General features: G+C 37.3%; 1 protein-coding gene and 1 long non-coding RNA gene across 3 annotated transcripts in view; one reads left to right on the top strand and one right to left on the bottom strand.

Annotated features, from left to right (window-relative positions):
- Positions 1 to 10,771, top strand: part of LOC126355779 (uncharacterized) — a 297,536-nt gene extending 286,765 nt beyond the window's left edge. Inside the window, exon 5 of the long non-coding RNA XR_007565529.1 lies at positions 6,192 to 10,771. This is a non-coding gene — a long non-coding RNA (uncharacterized LOC126355779). The remainder of the gene's footprint in view (positions 1 to 6,191) is intronic.
- The window catches only part of LOC126355778 (tyrosine-protein phosphatase Lar), a 1,814,905-nt gene extending 1,796,745 nt beyond the window's left edge, over positions 1 to 18,160 (bottom strand). For both annotated transcript variants that reach the window (XM_050006182.1, XM_050006183.1), the window contains exons 1-2: positions 17,927 to 18,160; positions 10,903 to 10,983 (exon numbers count right to left, since the gene is read on the bottom strand). In XM_050006182.1, coding sequence (XP_049862139.1) covers positions 10,903 to 10,905 — 3 coding nt within the window. In that variant the 5' untranslated portion in view covers positions 10,906 to 10,983; positions 17,927 to 18,160. The remainder of the gene's footprint in view (positions 1 to 10,902; positions 10,984 to 17,926) is intronic.
- Between the last annotated feature and the right edge of the window lie 221 nt (positions 18,161 to 18,381).

The following is an 18,381-nucleotide window of genomic DNA, read 5'->3' as shown; positions in this document are numbered from 1 at the left end:
CAAAATAGTTGCTGTGGTTAGTAGGAGACGGAAGAATTTTGAGGATTATCAGTACAAAAGATAAGAAATGGTGGAAGATTACAATTCATGGGAAGACAATGGCCAAGGACAAGAACCTGTTTTTAGTCTAAAACAGACTGCAACACTTAGGAGCATGACATGCTAAATTATGGGATGATTCCCACTACATTCATCTCACATACAAAGACAAACCACTAGAGGAACTTGTGACAATTTAGAAAGTTTGAGGTCCAGATATGCAGTACATACTGCAGCATTTAACCTGCTCGGTATAAAATACAGGCCTATTACATAGCCATTCTTTTTTGATGGTTTCTCATCGCTGTGGGACTGGGATCTACATCAGACAATTTAAAACTGTCAGAGTAATAAGCATCCTGTCTCTAATTAAATAGGCTCCATAAGTATGATGGCATGAAAAAGAAGTATGATCAATAACTAAAAATATATTGGGGATCAAAGTTAATGGGATTCAAAGTGTAACAGAACACTGATTTCAACACTGCATTATCAGTTTCCCTTTTCTACCCTGGAAACAAACTGTAGGAACACAGATGAATGTACAGATCAATGCACACTTGGGTGCCCTTCATCATGTGCCTCTAGCTTTTGCAACACTATCAGATTGAAACTTCCTGGCAGATTAAAACTGTGTGCCGGACAGAGACTCAAACTCGGGACCTTTGCCTCCGCGGGCAAGTGCTCTACCAACTGAGCCAGCCAAGCACGATTTCTGACAGCACCTTGTCTCATACCTTCCAAACTTTACAGAAGCAACAATGAGCAAACGATTGCACAAGGCTTGAATGTAGCAGGTCATCCAAAGTGCATGTGTCATCCATCTAAAAGTGCACCTGCAACCACAACAGTCTGTATCACTGTGTCGTCTGTCACCACTACTCTCCAAATGAACAGTACATTACATATCGGTATGTACTGTGGTTGTAAAACCCACTTACTGTTGATGCATGGCCTTTTAGGATGCCAGAAGAATACAAAACTTTTGTCAAACTGATATCCGATTCACGGTTGGAAGAAAATTTTAAATTTATGCCAATAGTGGAATTTTGGTGCAGTTTAAAAGACGAATAACCTCAATTATCACTTAAGGCCTTTGTAGTACTTTTATCATTTGCAGCCACAGATATATGTGAAAAAGTGTTACCAGATAATGTGTTGACAAAAAAATTAATGCCCAACAAGTTGATAAACCTGCCATGAGGAGTCTATTTTGATCCATAAAGTCTAATTCGATACGTGCAATAACGAACTAATATCACTCATGTCATTAAAATGTTGATATAAATGTGCTCAGAAATCACTATGCTTTCCACAATAGAAATGGGCACTAAAAAGGGTTCCAATTATTAGGAAGATTAGAAACATTGATCCACACTACTACCGAGAAACGATATTAAATGAGATGAACATGTGAAATCAATATTAGCAAAGGTAGACTTAGATTTGCTTCAAGGCTTCTGTGAAAGGGTGGTGCATTTGTAAGGAAAATCTTATACAAAATGGTAGTGTGAGCAACTTTTAGAGACTGGTTCCAGCATGTGGAGCTCTTGGAAGTTACATAGCAATATTTCGAAGAATAGAGATATAGTTATTGTGAAATCCTTTTGGTTAAATTTGGTGAACCAGTATTTGATAAAAAGTGTGAGGCAGTTCTGGTGCCAATATTGTATTATTTGCTTAGCAGTAATGAGAACAATGGGAGAGAGATTGAAGTGCTTACAGGTACATATACACAGACATTTTCCCCCTCAATCAATATGCGAATGGAACATGACAGAAAATTTCTAATACCGGTACAATGTACCCTCAGGCAAGCACTGTACATTGACTTATCAAGTATTTAATTATACCTAGAACAGTTTATTTGCCTACTATCATCCCATGGTAGTGCCCCCTCTGGCAGTCTCCAATTAATTAATTGCCCATGACTCACTGCTTACTCAGACAGACCGAGACCGTATGGTTAGCAAAGAAACTGACTGAAATAGGGTTGCCAGATTAATCTTACTCAATGATTCCTCTGAAAGAGTAACAAATAATCAAAACAGAAATGCCCTGTATCAAAGGGCATCAGTTTACTTGCACAGTTTAACAGAAACTGTGTGAAAGACAACTGATTCCAGTGCTTGCGAGATGGGTGGGGTAGCAACATGCAGTTTATTATTTCAGCTGGTCATGTAAAGAACTTTGAATTCTGGTAAGTATGGCATATATTTTTAATGCACTGCAGTGCCCAAACTACAATCAAAATATCACATAGAAATCCGATGAGTGTAGGAGAAATCAGAGGAGCAACTGAGCCACATCTTGCTACACAAGAAGAAGTTAGCATTATACTGCAAAATGTATTACTTCAATGACATGGGCCTAAGTGCTGTATGGAAGCAAAGGCTCCATCTTCCTTGGAGGCTGTCACGCAACATGTCTCCTCTATAACATTGCTCATTTAGAGGTTATGTTAGCCTATGCTGGGTAGTGGGTGTCAGAGAATCTGATGCGCTGGTGACTACCATATTGCCAACCTAACTGCTGCTGTAGGCATGCTCTTCCCACAGTACTGGGAGAAGAATTTGTCTATGGCAGGTTTTGTGGTAAGGTGGACTTTGCACGAGGCATTAGACTGTCAATATCTTTGCCGTCCACACTGACTTTGAAATTAATAGCCTCCCTCTCACTACCCATCCCAATAAGAGGTTACTGCACAACATTCTCTCCAATATGCAACCTAAAGGCATGTGTCGCCAAATGTGCACCATGTGCACAGTTTTGTCATGTACAGTGTGTCCCTCCTAGACATTGCCAGGCACATTTTCTCTGGCGTTTCGGCAGATATTTGCAATTTTGTTTTTGCAATGTATAGCTGAAGTCAGCCCAAACAAATAATGATCATCATGCCATTCGTGTCAATAAAAAAGGGTCAAATGAAATGATTTGTAAAATGGAAATTTATGCACCCATTTGATATAGCAGCCCCAAATTAATCCAGTGGAATTATCATTTTTTCGGTATGTACCAATAGAGACAGCAAAACACAGAGAATAATGAGCACTCCAGCGGCAACTGAGCAGCACTTCTGCATGGTGGTAGCAGTCAGTGCGGGTCATGGCAGTGCTGTCGCTTCTGGAGTACGATATAGTCTTCTATGTTTTACTGCCCTCTTAATATAGATAGATAAAATGAATATCAGACTATTCCAATTTGGGACCACTTTAAAATAATTTTATTTGTACCATAAAATAAACTGCTGCACTCCGTAGACACCGGCCATCACATGAAAGATGCTAAGACATAAATCAAAATATTTGTATCACTGGAATCTAATTTGATTGTTACTACCTATTAGTTGCTGGTAACTACAGGACAGCACACACACGGACTCCAAGTTTATTTTATTCTTAACAACTATGGTATCAGCTTTAAAATTAGGCAAAATGAATTCACAGAATACAAATTATCACATCAGTTTGTAATAACTGTTCACCACAAATGGAAAGTGTTTCAAAGAGGGCAAAATATGTAGTGCAACTCTCAAAAACAAAGAGTGCCACAGATAAATTTTGATACTTCTTCGGTGCATGGCAGGGATTGTGTACACAGACAATATGTAGGTTACCGTGCCAAACTAAGCATAGTGGGGGTACTTCACAGAACAAGTGGCCACATGTATTCCCACACCAAAGAAGGCAGAAGCACAGCCCGTGGCTTTGACATGATGTCAGAGAAATTCAACATGAAGAGCCATCACTGAACTGCAACTTTATCTTAATTTGTTACTCAAAAAGAGTTTCACTTGCTTCTGATATGATGACAGTGGTACATAAGCTTGAGGCAGGATGCATGGAGTAGAGATTACAGTTTTCAAACAGGGCAATCAGCTCCACAACAAAGGGTATTCTGATGAATTCCCTGTGAATGACTTTGCAGACTAATAGGATGTCTGGCAAAGAGAGAGGAAAAAAAAGTGTGCATGAGAAAAATATATGAGGCGTAATAAAAAATTAATGGTACTCTTTTTTAATTTGATGCTTTTTTTTTAAAAAAAAATGTGTTTTTGAGTGCTTGGTGAAACACGTGGATCAAAGAATACACATTAAATTTTGCTTGGAAAATGGAATAAAGTGCAGCATCACATTTGAAATGTTGACTGTGCTTTCTGGCAAATCTACTATGAGTAAGACAGGAGTTTACGAGGGCTATAAATGTTTCAAAGAGGTTCGAGAAGATGTTGACGACCACAACCACTCTTGACACCCTAAAGCACATCAATTATTGATGACATTGTGGAAGAACTAAAGAAAATGGTTCTGGAAAACTGCCAAAGCACCATCAGAGAGGTTGCTGACATCAGCATATCCTTTGGCTCATGCCAAGCAATTAGTTTGGATGATTTGAGCATGAAACTTGTAGCAGCAAAGTTTGTTGCGCAACAGTTGAATTTCAACATCACACAAAAACACTAAGGAAAAGCCAAATGAAGTTGATAACAACCCAGAACTTTTAAAGAAGGTTATAACAGGTGACAAAACATGGATATATAGAGCCCGAAGAGCCAAGACTAAAAAAATGTTGACAAGTTTGATCTCATGTTAATGTACTTCTCATTGTTTTATTTGATTACAATGACATAGTGAATCATGAGTTCCTACTTTATGCTCATACATTCAATAAAGAATACTACCTGCAAGTTTTATGCACCATTTGTGTGAAGCAATCTGATGAAAATGGCCAGAATTGTGGCAAAACCACTCGTGGAAATTGCATCATGATAATACTCTCACTCACACCTCAATGCTTCCTCATAATGTTTTTTGATCAAAAAATAGAAATGTTATGTTGCCTCAGCAACCCTATTTGTTGGACATGGTTGCCTCCGACTTCTTTCTACTTCCTGGGCTGTAGAGAACCATAAAAGGATGTTGTTTTGCCACCTTTGATGGGATAAAAACAGAACTGTTGAAGAAGCTAAACTCCACAACGAAAAGTAAGTTCCAGAAGTACTTCCAAGATTGAAAAAAAGCATTGGTACTAGTGTATTATATCTGAGGGGGATTACTTCGAAAGGGACAAAGTTGAGAGGAAGAAAAAAAATGATTCTTTAAGTAAAACAAAAACTTCTGCTACTTTTTGATCATGCCTTGTACCAGGAAAAACTGAGTGTATCAGTAAAGCGACAAATGACGGAATATGTGGTTCCAGTTTTCTTCGATGCCACTGTAATCAGTTAAAAGAATGTATCCATGATGTGGAAACACTTTTGTCGCCAACTTACAGCAACATATGTAGCATCAGTGGACACAGTGGTTATTGCAGGATGGCATTCACTGACACACCACCGATTTTGTGCTTGGTATTGTGTGTGTGTGTGTGTGTGTGTGTGTGTGTGTGTGTGTGTGAATTCCTAAAGGACCAAACTGCTGAGGTCATCGGTCACTTAGTATTCAACACATTATCACACAACAGATTTGGCATTCACGTCATGCTGAATGGATTACCAGAATGTCAGGAAGATGAGCATATTCGGCTGTATCACAGCAATGACATGTGGCTTTTCCCCTAACAATTTCTAATAAAAAATATTTCACAAAAAAATATATATAAAACAAAATAAATGTACTTGCACTGTTTGTGTAAGAGAATCATCACCATAACGCAGATGTGACTGCAAGAATTTGTAAGGTAAATCAGTGACCATGCAGAACACTTTACTTATTAGAGGTTTACAGGTATAGTCCAAAAAATAAATAAAGCATTGCTGGCTACTAACACTGAAATCTGGTGGGTGCTCCAGATTTCCGGGTGGTGGGAAAGTCGGGAATGGGGTCCATGCAGTCTCGTGAGGCCAAATGAGCCACCCTTTGGTAAAATGAACAGAGAATCTGACATGCAAGTCTCCAAAGCAGTGTCACATTTCCACTTCACATTTATCAATTTTATTTTGCTACTTTTGTACTTCTGAAACCACTGACAGAATCACATTGCATAGGGCATTTCCTAGTGTTAAACATCGTTTTGTAAGTGCACTGAAACCTGCGATCTCTCACTTTCTAAGTGTGTTTGAGTAATGGTATGCTTTTGAATGTTCAATCAACTATTGATTCCATTTTCTATGAGCAATGTTTTGACAACAGACCATGTTTCTTTTTCTTCAGGTGCTGTGGACTATGAGAAGGAGAGCCTCAAAGAAGAATTGCTACACCTAAAAATACTGTTCTGGAGGAGTGGTTATCAGATCAACATACTGAGAGGGCACTGCAATGTCTGAGGAAGAGGCTGAGACAGAGAGAGAAAAAGAAAAGACTACTCATCTGCCTTATGCTGGTTCCGTGTTCAGAATGATCACTAGACCACCACAGAAATACAGCATGCAGTGCATTTTGCTCCCGTCAATATAAAAAGCTCTATTTGTCATTTTGTAGACAATCTAGATCTCTCAAAACTAGGCAACCAGTGTGAATGTGGTAGGTCTTCCGTTGGGCAGACTATTGCAACAGGGGAAGGAAGGAAAAAAAGATTAGGATTTAATATCACACCAACAATTATGGATCAGATACAGAGCACAAGATTTAATCATTTTAAGATGGAGAAGGAAATCGGCCATGCCCTTTCAAAGGAATCATTCTGGCATCTGATTGGAGTGATTTGGGGAAATCATTTTCAACCAAAATCTGGATTGTCATGTTGAATAGTCATCCTCCTGAATTCAAATTCAGTGTGCTAACCACTGCATCACCTCAACTGGTACGGAACAGTCACTGAGGAGTGCAATGAACATCAGTAATACACCTGACTAAAAGAACCATGCAAATTAGCTGTTGATGGGCAATGCTTCAAAAATAATCATGAAATGAAATACAATGAGCCCAGTATTGTACAACAGCACAATTAAGGAGCATATCAAAATTACAATGTCAGGAAACATGACAAACTGAGACAGTAGTGGCAAATTAAACAATCAAATTTTTACAATCTAGCCAGCCATCTCATCCATCAGAACAGAAAAAAAAAAAAAACTGAGAGACTGTGCATTTCACAGGATAACAAATGAGCAACAAAGGGCATAGAAGGTGGAAGATGTTGAGCCCTGCCAGTGGTGTACACACACTGTGGTTGGAGTCCAGGCAGTGAGTGTACATAAAAACACAGCTCACAGCATCTGAAGATGATGACTGTGCAAAGTCACTGAAATATTGTGCACAAAAGTGGAAACAAGTACTTGGCTAAATATCGAAACATACACCATTAACACAATTCTCTGAAGATTAAACAAGGAATTAAGATGCAAATGTGAGCCAAACAATAGTGCCTCAGTGGTATGTTGCCCTTTGGTGTTTCGGAGTTAATTTTGATACTAGGGTTAATGTTTTACCATATGAATCTTACTGCAAGTTTTGAGGAGATAACTCATCACGCATCTAAAAAGGATGAATGGTTAAGAGTTCAACATCTCACTGGTACTAACAAAGATGCAGCAGTTCCTTGGCTGTAGAAGTACTGGAGAAATAAAGCAGGCATTACTCATTTTAACAGTCATTGCTTGGGTGAACGCAAGCAAAACCTAAACCAGGATGGTAATTTAGATGCACCTGCACGAAACTTCAGTATGCCTTGCATGGTACAAGAAAACACGGAGAATAGTAACCACATGAGAAGACATGTTGCTTTATGTACACCTGAGTTCAAGATTTCTAACATCACTGGAAAAATTTATGAAACACGTTGATCAAGAACAAAGCTGCAAAGAACTAGGGCAAGGCTCATAAGCTATTAAACTTCAAAACAGTGACTTCATTCTTCATCAAGGTGTGCTTTTTATCATGTTATACAATACATAAACATAAACTACTGAAGAAACATTTAGAATCTTCTGAAAAAATGGCCACACACATCAACAGATTGTAGTGCCTCAAGAATTTTGGTGTAATTTCTGGAAACACTCAGCCTTCCACCGTATCAAACACCTGATATTTTAGGTATGAGTGCGGGAGAATGAGAATGTTTCTACTGATCCACCTGTTTCTATGTGCAGGCCAGAAGTTTGTTATTAGAAGACTGTAAGAGGGGCAAGTCACAGACGACAAGTGTTTGCCGCCAGTGCCACAGAGGACTTGATGACAACTCAAGGAATAATTATGGAATATTCTTTGATGTGTTAGTGAAAGCGATTATTGTAGAAAAAGAAAGAAAACAACTGACTATATACTTTTAACTTACTTTATGTCTTAGCTATGCATGAGGCAGGACACATGTGATGTCTATAAATTATTGGATTGTTACAATCTATGATATTGTACTTGTATTTTATCGAGTATGACATTTGAAGACAACAGTTGGCTTGCCAGAGCTTACATACTTACGTGAAAAAGAGTAAATGTTGCTTTGTGTTGAGAGTTGGAAATATACCATGAATGAATTTAAAGTGTTCCACGAGTACACAAATTATTTCAAGAATAGAGAAGTAGCTTAATAAATTCCTGTAACTCGCTATAGTCTTCGGAGAAGAAGCTTTTAGAGATCGATGTAACTGATTACCCAGAGAAGAGGATCGGCTGCACACAATACATAAGTCAACTGCGAGAGACATGTTTGTCTTCCACCCCAGTACCACACCGTCTCATGTCGTCCGAAAAATGTTAGAAGATCTGAATGTACTGTCTCTTGTATTGAAAACATTAATTTTTTCAATGTTTGTGTGGAATTGTTTTCCAAATAGTGGTAGAAGAGGAGCAATCTTTTCAGGTATTTGGAAAACATTTATCATTTCGATACAATCCTCAAGAAGCTCTCTCAGTGTCTAATGCTCGAGATAACAACCAAATGCATTTCTTAGCAACAATTACATGTGAGCTGACACAACATCATCTTCTCTGTCTAGTTTTTATGACTATTACACAGTAGCATTTCTGTCGGAAGAAAAAGAAATGCAGATAACATGTATAAAGGTAAGACACATAAGCGTTGTCTGAAAGTGTAGCTGTCAATGGTCATATTAACAAAATGGACTGTTGCCAACTTTTGGGTCTTAAATAATTTATGTCCCACCAAGGGATTTTCCATCAACATTTCTCAATACAAATGTTTATGGAGAAGGCAGTGTTCTGAGGCATAATCAAATCAAAAGGAAGAATGGAGGATTAAGGAAGTAACTTTCAACGATGGTGCCATTGAGGTCAGGGCACAAAGCATAGGTGGCTTCATGAAGCAAGTAGCAAATCAACTGTATCATTTTCAATGGAAGCAATTTGGTATTTGCTTACAAAAAGTTGGAGAAACCACAAAAAGCACGAATTTCAATGGGAATTTGATTCTGCTCCTCCAGAACGTGAGCCCAATGTCATAATAATGGCTACCACCTCATTTGACTACATTAAAAGAACCATTAAAACTAGTATTGAAAGTAACATATTTCATATTATAATATTTTGATTTTTCTAGCAGTAGGTGAAACTGATTATGGTACAATTATTTAGTGCAAATTATTACTGTATATTTTCTTATGCTGCTGCCCCAGAGGCCACTTTTCTTCTATTCTTAAGAAAATGGATGTATACTTATTATTAGATACCACCTCTATTATTAAGAGCAGAATAAGATTCAGTGAAAGCCCCATAGATGAAATGGCACAAATACTCAACAGAAAATAGCAGTCTTAATGAAGATGGTTGGCTGTAGCCAAATAAAGAGTTGAGACCAGCCATCATGTGACTGAAGCAACCACAACACGCATGGAATGAAAATAAAGCCTTATATCACACTGAACGAAGCATCAGTGCTATTAGAATTAATATGACGACTCTTGTCGAAACACTGCTGTCATCCACTCTGCACTGAATAGTTGTTACATAATGACAACAACAAGGATGGATTCGTAGAAAGGTTATTGAGCCTGAACTATTTTATGTGGCTGGAAGCACAAATGGATTTTTTTAAAATGCAGATGAACTTGTCTTCCTGAAGTGCACTTTGTGACAAAGAAATTGATTCTACTTTGTAGATAACTACATCATCTGTGAAATGTCTGATGTTAATATTATATCTGAAAAGAGACAGACTATAGTTCGTTACTTATTCTCGTATATTTAACAAACTGGTACATGAGTATTCAATTCATTTCTCATACAAATAAACAGCTTCTACATTAGTTGCCTTGCTATCTGAAACAAATGCTGTAAGAAGAGGAGAATGAAGAGGCAATGAGAGTAAAGAAAACAGGCCTATAGCAGTTTTTTATTGGTTGCAATGACACTTAGACTGTCCAAATTCAGCATTCCACAATTTGCCATTGTAAATGTTTCATAAATGAGTATTTCCTTATATCCTGGAAAATGCACCTGACAGAACAGTTTCTTAACAACTATTGATATTCTTGCAAACAAAGATGACTGGTGTAGAAACTGGTGACTGTTTGAACCACCCCAGTTCATACGTCATCTTAGTGAGCAAGTGTGTCCACATCAATTTGCCCCTTTGGCAATGATAACTTGTAAACATAACACTTCAGGCACCAAGCAGTACAGTCTTGGCTCAATTCACTTGTTCCTCACTTCCCTTTCCACACTATTCGCTGATTACTCTGAGTTCATCGTTGATTGCCCTGTCACTGTGGTGTCAACATGAGTCAGCTTGTATAAGGAGATCCCTGAATGGACTAATTTAAGCAACAAAATTATGAGAAAGTAAATGGAGATGGGTGAGGGGCAGATATGTTACAATTTGCGATAGATTTATGTGTTTTTCCCTCACCAATGTGTAGACTGATGTTTTGAAATACTTGTGTATTTGTAGCAGTACTTTAAACTTCTCACCGGCTTAGTGAAAATACTAATCTATGATTAAAACTGCAATAGATCATTAAATACTTACCATGTATGGGCAGAGGGTGAGAGTTCTGTGGCGCCGTTGTCAAGAAGTTATGGTGGCTCCCCCTCCACTCCGTTAATGCCCCTGAAATAATGTGACCCAAATTAGCAGGGTTTAATTTTAATGCAGTTAAAAGTCAAAAACACCTTTTTTTGTAAAACTCAGAAAAAAATTTCACTTATCAAAGATTTAGGTGTGCACTTGCAGGGATGACATACACTACTGAAAGGGACACCCACACATGTATTTCTTCAGGTAGGCAAAGATTTGAAAACCAAATGTTGAAAGACACGGAGGATGCTGCAGTGTTTCCCAACCAAATTGATGAAGTGCAGCCTTTTTCTGATTGATTGTGGGTGTGGTCATTATTGTACAACAAGATCATCCAGTCCAACAGAATTCCTGGGAGTTTTGACTTTATGGCAGTTTCTGCAAAGTGTATTCATAGTGCTGCCCACTGATTGTGGTTCTATACTCAAGGAACTTGATGAGCACAGGGCCCCCAAAGTCAAAGGAAGAGATCATCAGGAGCATATCGGAACCTGTGTGAATAGCTTTGGATTTCCTTGGTAGTGGAGATGTGGGATGTTTCTGCCAATGACTTTGTTGTTTGCCTTCAGGCTGTCGGAATACTGTCAAACGGAATCATCCTGTTGCATGATAATGCCTGCCCCCTCACTACCAACTGTACAAAGGCTATGATTCAGTAATATGCTCGGGAAACACTATAACATCCTAAATAAAGCTCAGATTGTTCACCATGTAGTTTCATGTCTGAGGTGACCCAAAAAAGACATATGTGGACATTGTTTTTAGTCAAACATGGAAATGCATGATTGGGTGTGGTTCTGAATCCGTCAGTGGCCCATCATGTTCTTTGAAACATGAATTGATCATCTCGTCTCCCAATGGGGTAATGTCTTAAAGCACGCATTGATTAATTTGAAAGAAACCATTCGATGGTCCCATAGTGGCAGGTGTTCTGTTTTCATTTGACTGCCCTCATAAATAAAACACAATAAGCTTTAAAAACAAACACTATATACCATTATAATTTGTTGTCTGTAAAAAAAAAAACATAATTATCTAGCACACAAATTGAGTTATCTGCAAAATATCACTATTGTGATTTCATTTTGTTTTATCGGAAACTAAAACTTGAAAAAAAATGAAACTAGTGGATTACTTATGAGTATTTGTCTTTTCAAAATGATAAAAACATTTAATTTTTTACAGTCTACTTGTATTTTTTTCTCTGGTTTCTTGTCTTGACAATTTCTTTTCTAGATTCTTTATCACACTATTCCACACTGTTCCCAAGACATTTTGCCTCTAACAACACAGTACCTCATGAAATACAAGCAAAGTGTTGAAGAACTGTGGAATATCAAACCGAAGCTGAATCTTCTAAACAGAAGTGCTATCTCTCAGCATTAGGGCAAGTAGCATGTAACAAATACAGAAAGCAGTGTTTCACTTTTATTAAAATTTTTCTAGGTATGTGATCACATAGTCATGCTGTCTTGTAGACCACAGTTTCTGTTACATAACTGGAAAGTTTTAGTTACGGCAACAATGGCCGTGGAAAACTATGCTGACTCAATGTTGCTCACCATTATTGACATATTTAGAGATGTTAATATGCAAACTATTTTTATGATGCTTCTTTTCCTGTTTCAGATTTAATGCCCTGTGGAAAACAACCCCTGTGGACAGTATGTAGTGTCACCGCCAGACACCACACTTGCTAGGTGGTAGCCTTTAAATCAGCCGCAGTCCGGTAGTATACATAGAACCTGCTTATTGCCACTATCAGTGATTGCAGACCGAGTGCCGCCACACGGCAGGTCTAGAGAGACTTCCTAGCACTCGCCCCAGTTGTACAGCCGTCTTTGCTAGCGATGGTTCACTGACAAAATACGCTCTCCTTGCCAAGACGATAGTTAGCATAGCCTTCAGCTATGTTATTTGTAACTAGCAAGGTGCCATTATCAGTTACTATTGATATTGTGAAGCATGTACTGTCACGAGCGACGTTCATCATTAATGTATTAAAGTTAAGTATTCCACCAGCTATGTCCGTTTTTCTCAATTCTAATTCCCGTGTCATGTTCGAGACCTCACGCCAGCCTGCGTGAGCTAAAACGCATGCATTTCGGCCTCCTTAGTGACACGGTGTTGGCTCTCCTGCCAACCACAACACAGTACTTGTTTAATTCTGACATAAATGCAGAAAATGAATAAGTGTAGCTCAATCACAAAATCACCTAAATCCTCAGAAGTAGTAGCTTATGAAATCCATTTAAAGATGACAATCTAATGCATGTAGGTGAAATCTGTTACACATACAATTTTGTGGAAATAATGAGCTGAAAGTCACATAAGTGAAAAAACGTGTGTATAAAAATAATTTTTATTTTATGTATAATATTCCACACAAACAAAATATCATCTAGCTAATATCTCGGAACTACCTAAGTTGAAAAAGAAATACCTTAAATCTTTTAAATTGTATGCCTGAACTATGCAGCAACGTATACATCGTCGCAAAAGCTACAGCACCTAAACAGCATACAAAATGAGAACATTGTACAAGTAGACATAATAAATTCAACAAATTCCTAATACACTTTATTTAAATAACATTGCACAAGACAAGGAGCAGCACTCTATAAATCTCCATTACTGTCAAAAGCCCGAAGAACAGTATGCAAGATTTCTAAATCAACGTTTTAAATTTTATTGAATCCAGTAACACTGTCACGCAATGACACAATATAACTGCAACATCCAAAACAAAAATAGACAAGAGCCAACACAACCGAACCTGACTACTACATTTGGCCCGAGACCAGTGGGGTCAACGCAAGCGTCTGATTCCACCCGTCTGCTTTGACCCATGGCGTAAGGGTGTTATGGTGTGTGATGTCATTACGGCATGGAGTTTTCTTGTTGTGTATGATGGCGCCCTCTGTTTGTCTGGGTGGTTTCAGTTTTGTTTTTCATAGTTTTAGGCGTTGGTTTTTCATATCAATAGCTATGGATGATCTATATAGGTCAAGTGAAATGACTGATTCTAATTTTTGTAATTTTACGCATAGGTATTGGTGTTTTGGCATCGTCATCTGTGGTCAAGGGAAATATCTGATTCCAATTTCTGTAGTGTTTGCCGTAGGCATTGGTGTTTTGATATTGTCAGCTGCGGTTGACCTATACATGTCAAGGGAAGTGTCCAATTCATGTAGATTTTATAACAATTTTTTTTGTTCATCTTTTTCTTTTTTTTTTTTTAAATTTACTGTTGTACTTAGCTTGCCCCCTCCCTAAAATCCCCAGTTTCCCACAATTGTACCGTTAATTTGATTGTATTTTAGGAGGGAGACGTTATTGTCTTATTTATATGTATTTTCGTTTTTGTTATCGTGTGTATGTAGTGAAATCATTGGCTCCATATTGGAGATGCTTAGAATAGCCATTTCCACCATATTGAAGACGTCATGGGTCAAAACAGAAGGGTGGAATCTGACGCTTCTGTAATCCAGACCAATGCATATGATTGCACGTAATAATAAGAATACAAAAATTATGGGTTAACTACAGCTTTTGATACTGCTTTGCTGATTTACAACTAAATTGTTCACTTTCAATCTAACCTAGACCTTGGGCTACACTACAGATTATTAAATCACCACAACCAATATTTTATATTCACATTTCTTGGATTCACCAACTCAAAACCAAACCATCACCAATCAACGTAACCTGGACCTTGGGCTACAATACCGATATCTCTGGTACCATATGCTACATTCCAAAAAATAATGGACACAAAGCAAATATCCTCAGTATTATGTTCTGTTGTGTTACTACATATGAAGTAGAGTATCAGTAGGTTCAATTGACCGAGTACATCACAATACGTACAGTAATGGAATAAGACATAAAGAACTTCTGACACATTTATTGGATACCAAACATCATCGAAATAACAGCCTAACTTACTTTAAATAAGGCACAACTATGTCAATTACAGACAATAATTTTAACAGATTTTATACTACAATAAGAAATATTTTGCACACTTAAAAATAAAATATGCTTCATTGTTCCTGTCAAGACTGCCCAATCTTGCATCAATGCTATGTACATATGCACATGTGTTCAGTTCCCAGCAAAATGTTTGTTGACAAGCAAGTAAAACTAACAAACCATGTTCATGGCAATATATGCACAAAATTGTGCAAGTCGGTCATATGATAATAAATCTGATGCTGAGCAGTTTCAGATTAATTAATACAAAAGCAGTTAGCAGGTATCTAAAATTGGACAAAGCCACAAAATGCTACTTGTAAAAACTAAAGAAGGTAACAGTATGGTACATATATGATAACTAACTAATATTCTGTATGAATTGTCAAGACTGAAAGGCGAGTATGACCTGAGCACAGAGCTCACGCTCTGCCTTTTTTCCTAAAGAAAGATATGGCAAATACCGTACTGTTCTTGTAGATTTAATGTAAGCATCTCAGAGGTTTAACTGATGCACTCTACTCTGACTTAAAACCACTTGACAACAGTGAAATGTTTCACATAGAACAATTCACTGCATATTCTAATACAACTTGTGCACAATCAATGGTAAACAATAGTGTACAAATAAAGGTAATGAAATTACTTGGCACAGAATTTTGATCACAGCACTACATTAACGAAGCAGCATTATTCTACAACAGGTACACAATAAAAATAACTGGTGCTGCAATCAAAAATATTAATTTCAAGTACTTCATGATCACACGGATAGCAAATATTTCACAGGTGAAATCATTTACCGTTAGTACCAACAAGAAGAAACAAAACTCCAAATGTACATAATAAACTGTAGGAGGTTTTCAGGCAATGTGCCATTACTTGTTATGTCATGAAAACATTAAGCAACACATGTTTAACTACATTTTACATGATTGTCTACAGGCAGCAGATTGTAACATAGATAAGCAATACCAATGTGATGTCAGTATTTTTTCCATATATGAAATTAAGCACTGGTTGATAATATGGCTCATTAGAATCTAGCAATGAAGTCAATAAACAAAAATCCACAAAGAAGCAATTTCAAAGTTGACAAATAAGTCTATTAAAGACGAATTCTGTTTGAACGACTAGAAAGATGGAGACAAATACAGTGACACTGTTACACAATATTGTTACAACGCTATACAGGAAACAAATTTGCAAGTACTGTTCATAAACCAAAATATTTACCAGAAACATGAGAAAAAACATTAGAAATATATTGTTCACTGCACAAGTGGAATGACGTTTTCACATTCAGAATGTTTTCGGAAGGCTAACCCGTATCAGTTACTCTAGATGGAAATTTTCACTCTCATAGGCTCAATATAACAGAATTCATGTTTCAGATAAAAATAGAACAACTAGGTTCCTGTGGTTACTGCAGCTCATTAGGAAATGTGCAGACCTACAATGCAATGTGCAACCATTATGTAAAAACTTTTGTGTAAAATACACCATTCTAGATGTAATTTACAACGAATTTTCTACTGAAGGTTTTAGTAACTCAAGAACCCAAAACAACAACATATAGGCCTATTCTCATTATAACATGCTTAACTTACATGTGTATTATACACCAATAAGTCACAGTGAACTGTCTGCACCGTCAGTTCATTGCTCTGCAAATAAAACCTGTGTTTTCACTAATACTGAAATGACAAAACAGAAAATACAATTACAGCCTTTGTGCCCATGAGCTTGTTTACTTCTGCACACCAATTCACGTTTTCAGTATTATGTACTGCAATTTTTTGTAGTTTTCATTATGAAACATTGACATAATGAAGACCATTGTTTAAATATTTTTCCTGTATTTATTTTCTGCACCAAGTGCTGGCTGCCACCACACATTTAAGATCCAAATAATAAGTAACTCTCAAGTTGTTGACTGTGAATTATACACGTTTATGCCTTCAGTGGAAAGCATTATTCAAATGTGTGTTGCATACTTAAGCTTTCTAAGTGCTGAAATAATTTTTAAGTAATTTAAGGCATGTCTTGAACAACATATTCGCCAACTTTTGTTACAGAACGTGTGGTTACTTCACACTAGAACTGTTTACACCACATTACATGATGTAAACAGAACCTGTAGTAAACTACAAAAGCCACTGAATAACATAAACGTGTTTAATTAACAACAACGGCAACAGTGCACCATGAAAACATTCAGATGCTGTAGTATTGGAAAAAGGTTCTAATGCAAACTTCATTCGCTTGTTTTCCAAAATATAAAATAGAGAAAAGTAAAGATTTTGCTGCCTGCAGAAAATGAGAGTATAAATGGCAATCGTAACAATCTCTTATCTAGGGACTGAGGCCAACAGATTCCATTAGAATATATAATTATGGTCTATATTTCTTAACGATAGTAGGAAACACACTACTGCAACGTCAACTGCAAACTGGAGGTATTCTTTGACAAATGCGAGTCTGTTTATCAAAACACATTTCTACATGCAACACTTCCACAGCGGCATTATGACTTTCTTCCGTTTGTTTGGGTAACAAAACCGCTTCAAATCATAAGGAAACAATCATAAACCCACTTCCAAGAATAATAATGTGGAAAAAGGAGATGCAAGTGACAGAGGCAGTGGTAACATCGAATGCATGACTACAAACGTAAACAAATGTTACTTCTATACGTAGGCACACTGTACTAAAATTCTACTATTACGAAGCGATTTCGAGTTTCAACAAGTTTTTGACGTCCTTTCAAAAGTCTTTTACATTACTGGGCTATTAATTTCAACTAAACTGCGGAAATCTGAAAATATTACTCGCAAATTACGAACTAAGGAGGTTTATTAATTTATTTCAGGTCTCAATAGTCAGTGGTCGGGAGACTGTACGTTTACGTTGTCTTCATTTGTCACAAAAACAAAGAATACATACATATGCGTTGAACATGTGTACTACTACCTAGTACTGCATTCCAAACTCTTACCAGTCAACGAATCTTCACTCTTCAAAACATCTTTACTTTATCATTCTGACACACACAACACACGCATTTAAGGCACATCATATAAAATTATTAAAGTAAGTCCACTGTCAAAAATACATTTATAAAATTTAAGTATCTATTTTGTCACTGTTTATGTATAAACAAAGCTAGATCGACAAACGACGAAGCGCTGAAAGTACATTTACCGCCCTCGAGCGGCAACGCGCTGAACTACATGCGAGAAGTGAGCGCTGCTGCTCTTAACGGCCACTGCATGAACTATATAGGAAGCAAGTCCTGCGTGGTCGATATAACAACTCCGAGATTGTGGTCGGCAATAGAGTTTAACAAGGTATGGAATTTGGGATATTGTTAATTTACTCTTTCTCGAGGAGTGAATTAACCATCGTAAATAGCAATGCATGATCTTTCACTGTGACTTAAGGCTAGTAACG

The sequence above is a fragment of the Schistocerca gregaria genome, chromosome 3 (assembly GCF_023897955.1).
Source record: "Schistocerca gregaria isolate iqSchGreg1 chromosome 3, iqSchGreg1.2, whole genome shotgun sequence".
Classification (NCBI taxonomy): domain Eukaryota; kingdom Metazoa; phylum Arthropoda; class Insecta; order Orthoptera; family Acrididae; genus Schistocerca; species Schistocerca gregaria.
This window is presented reverse-complemented; position numbering and strand designations above follow the sequence as displayed.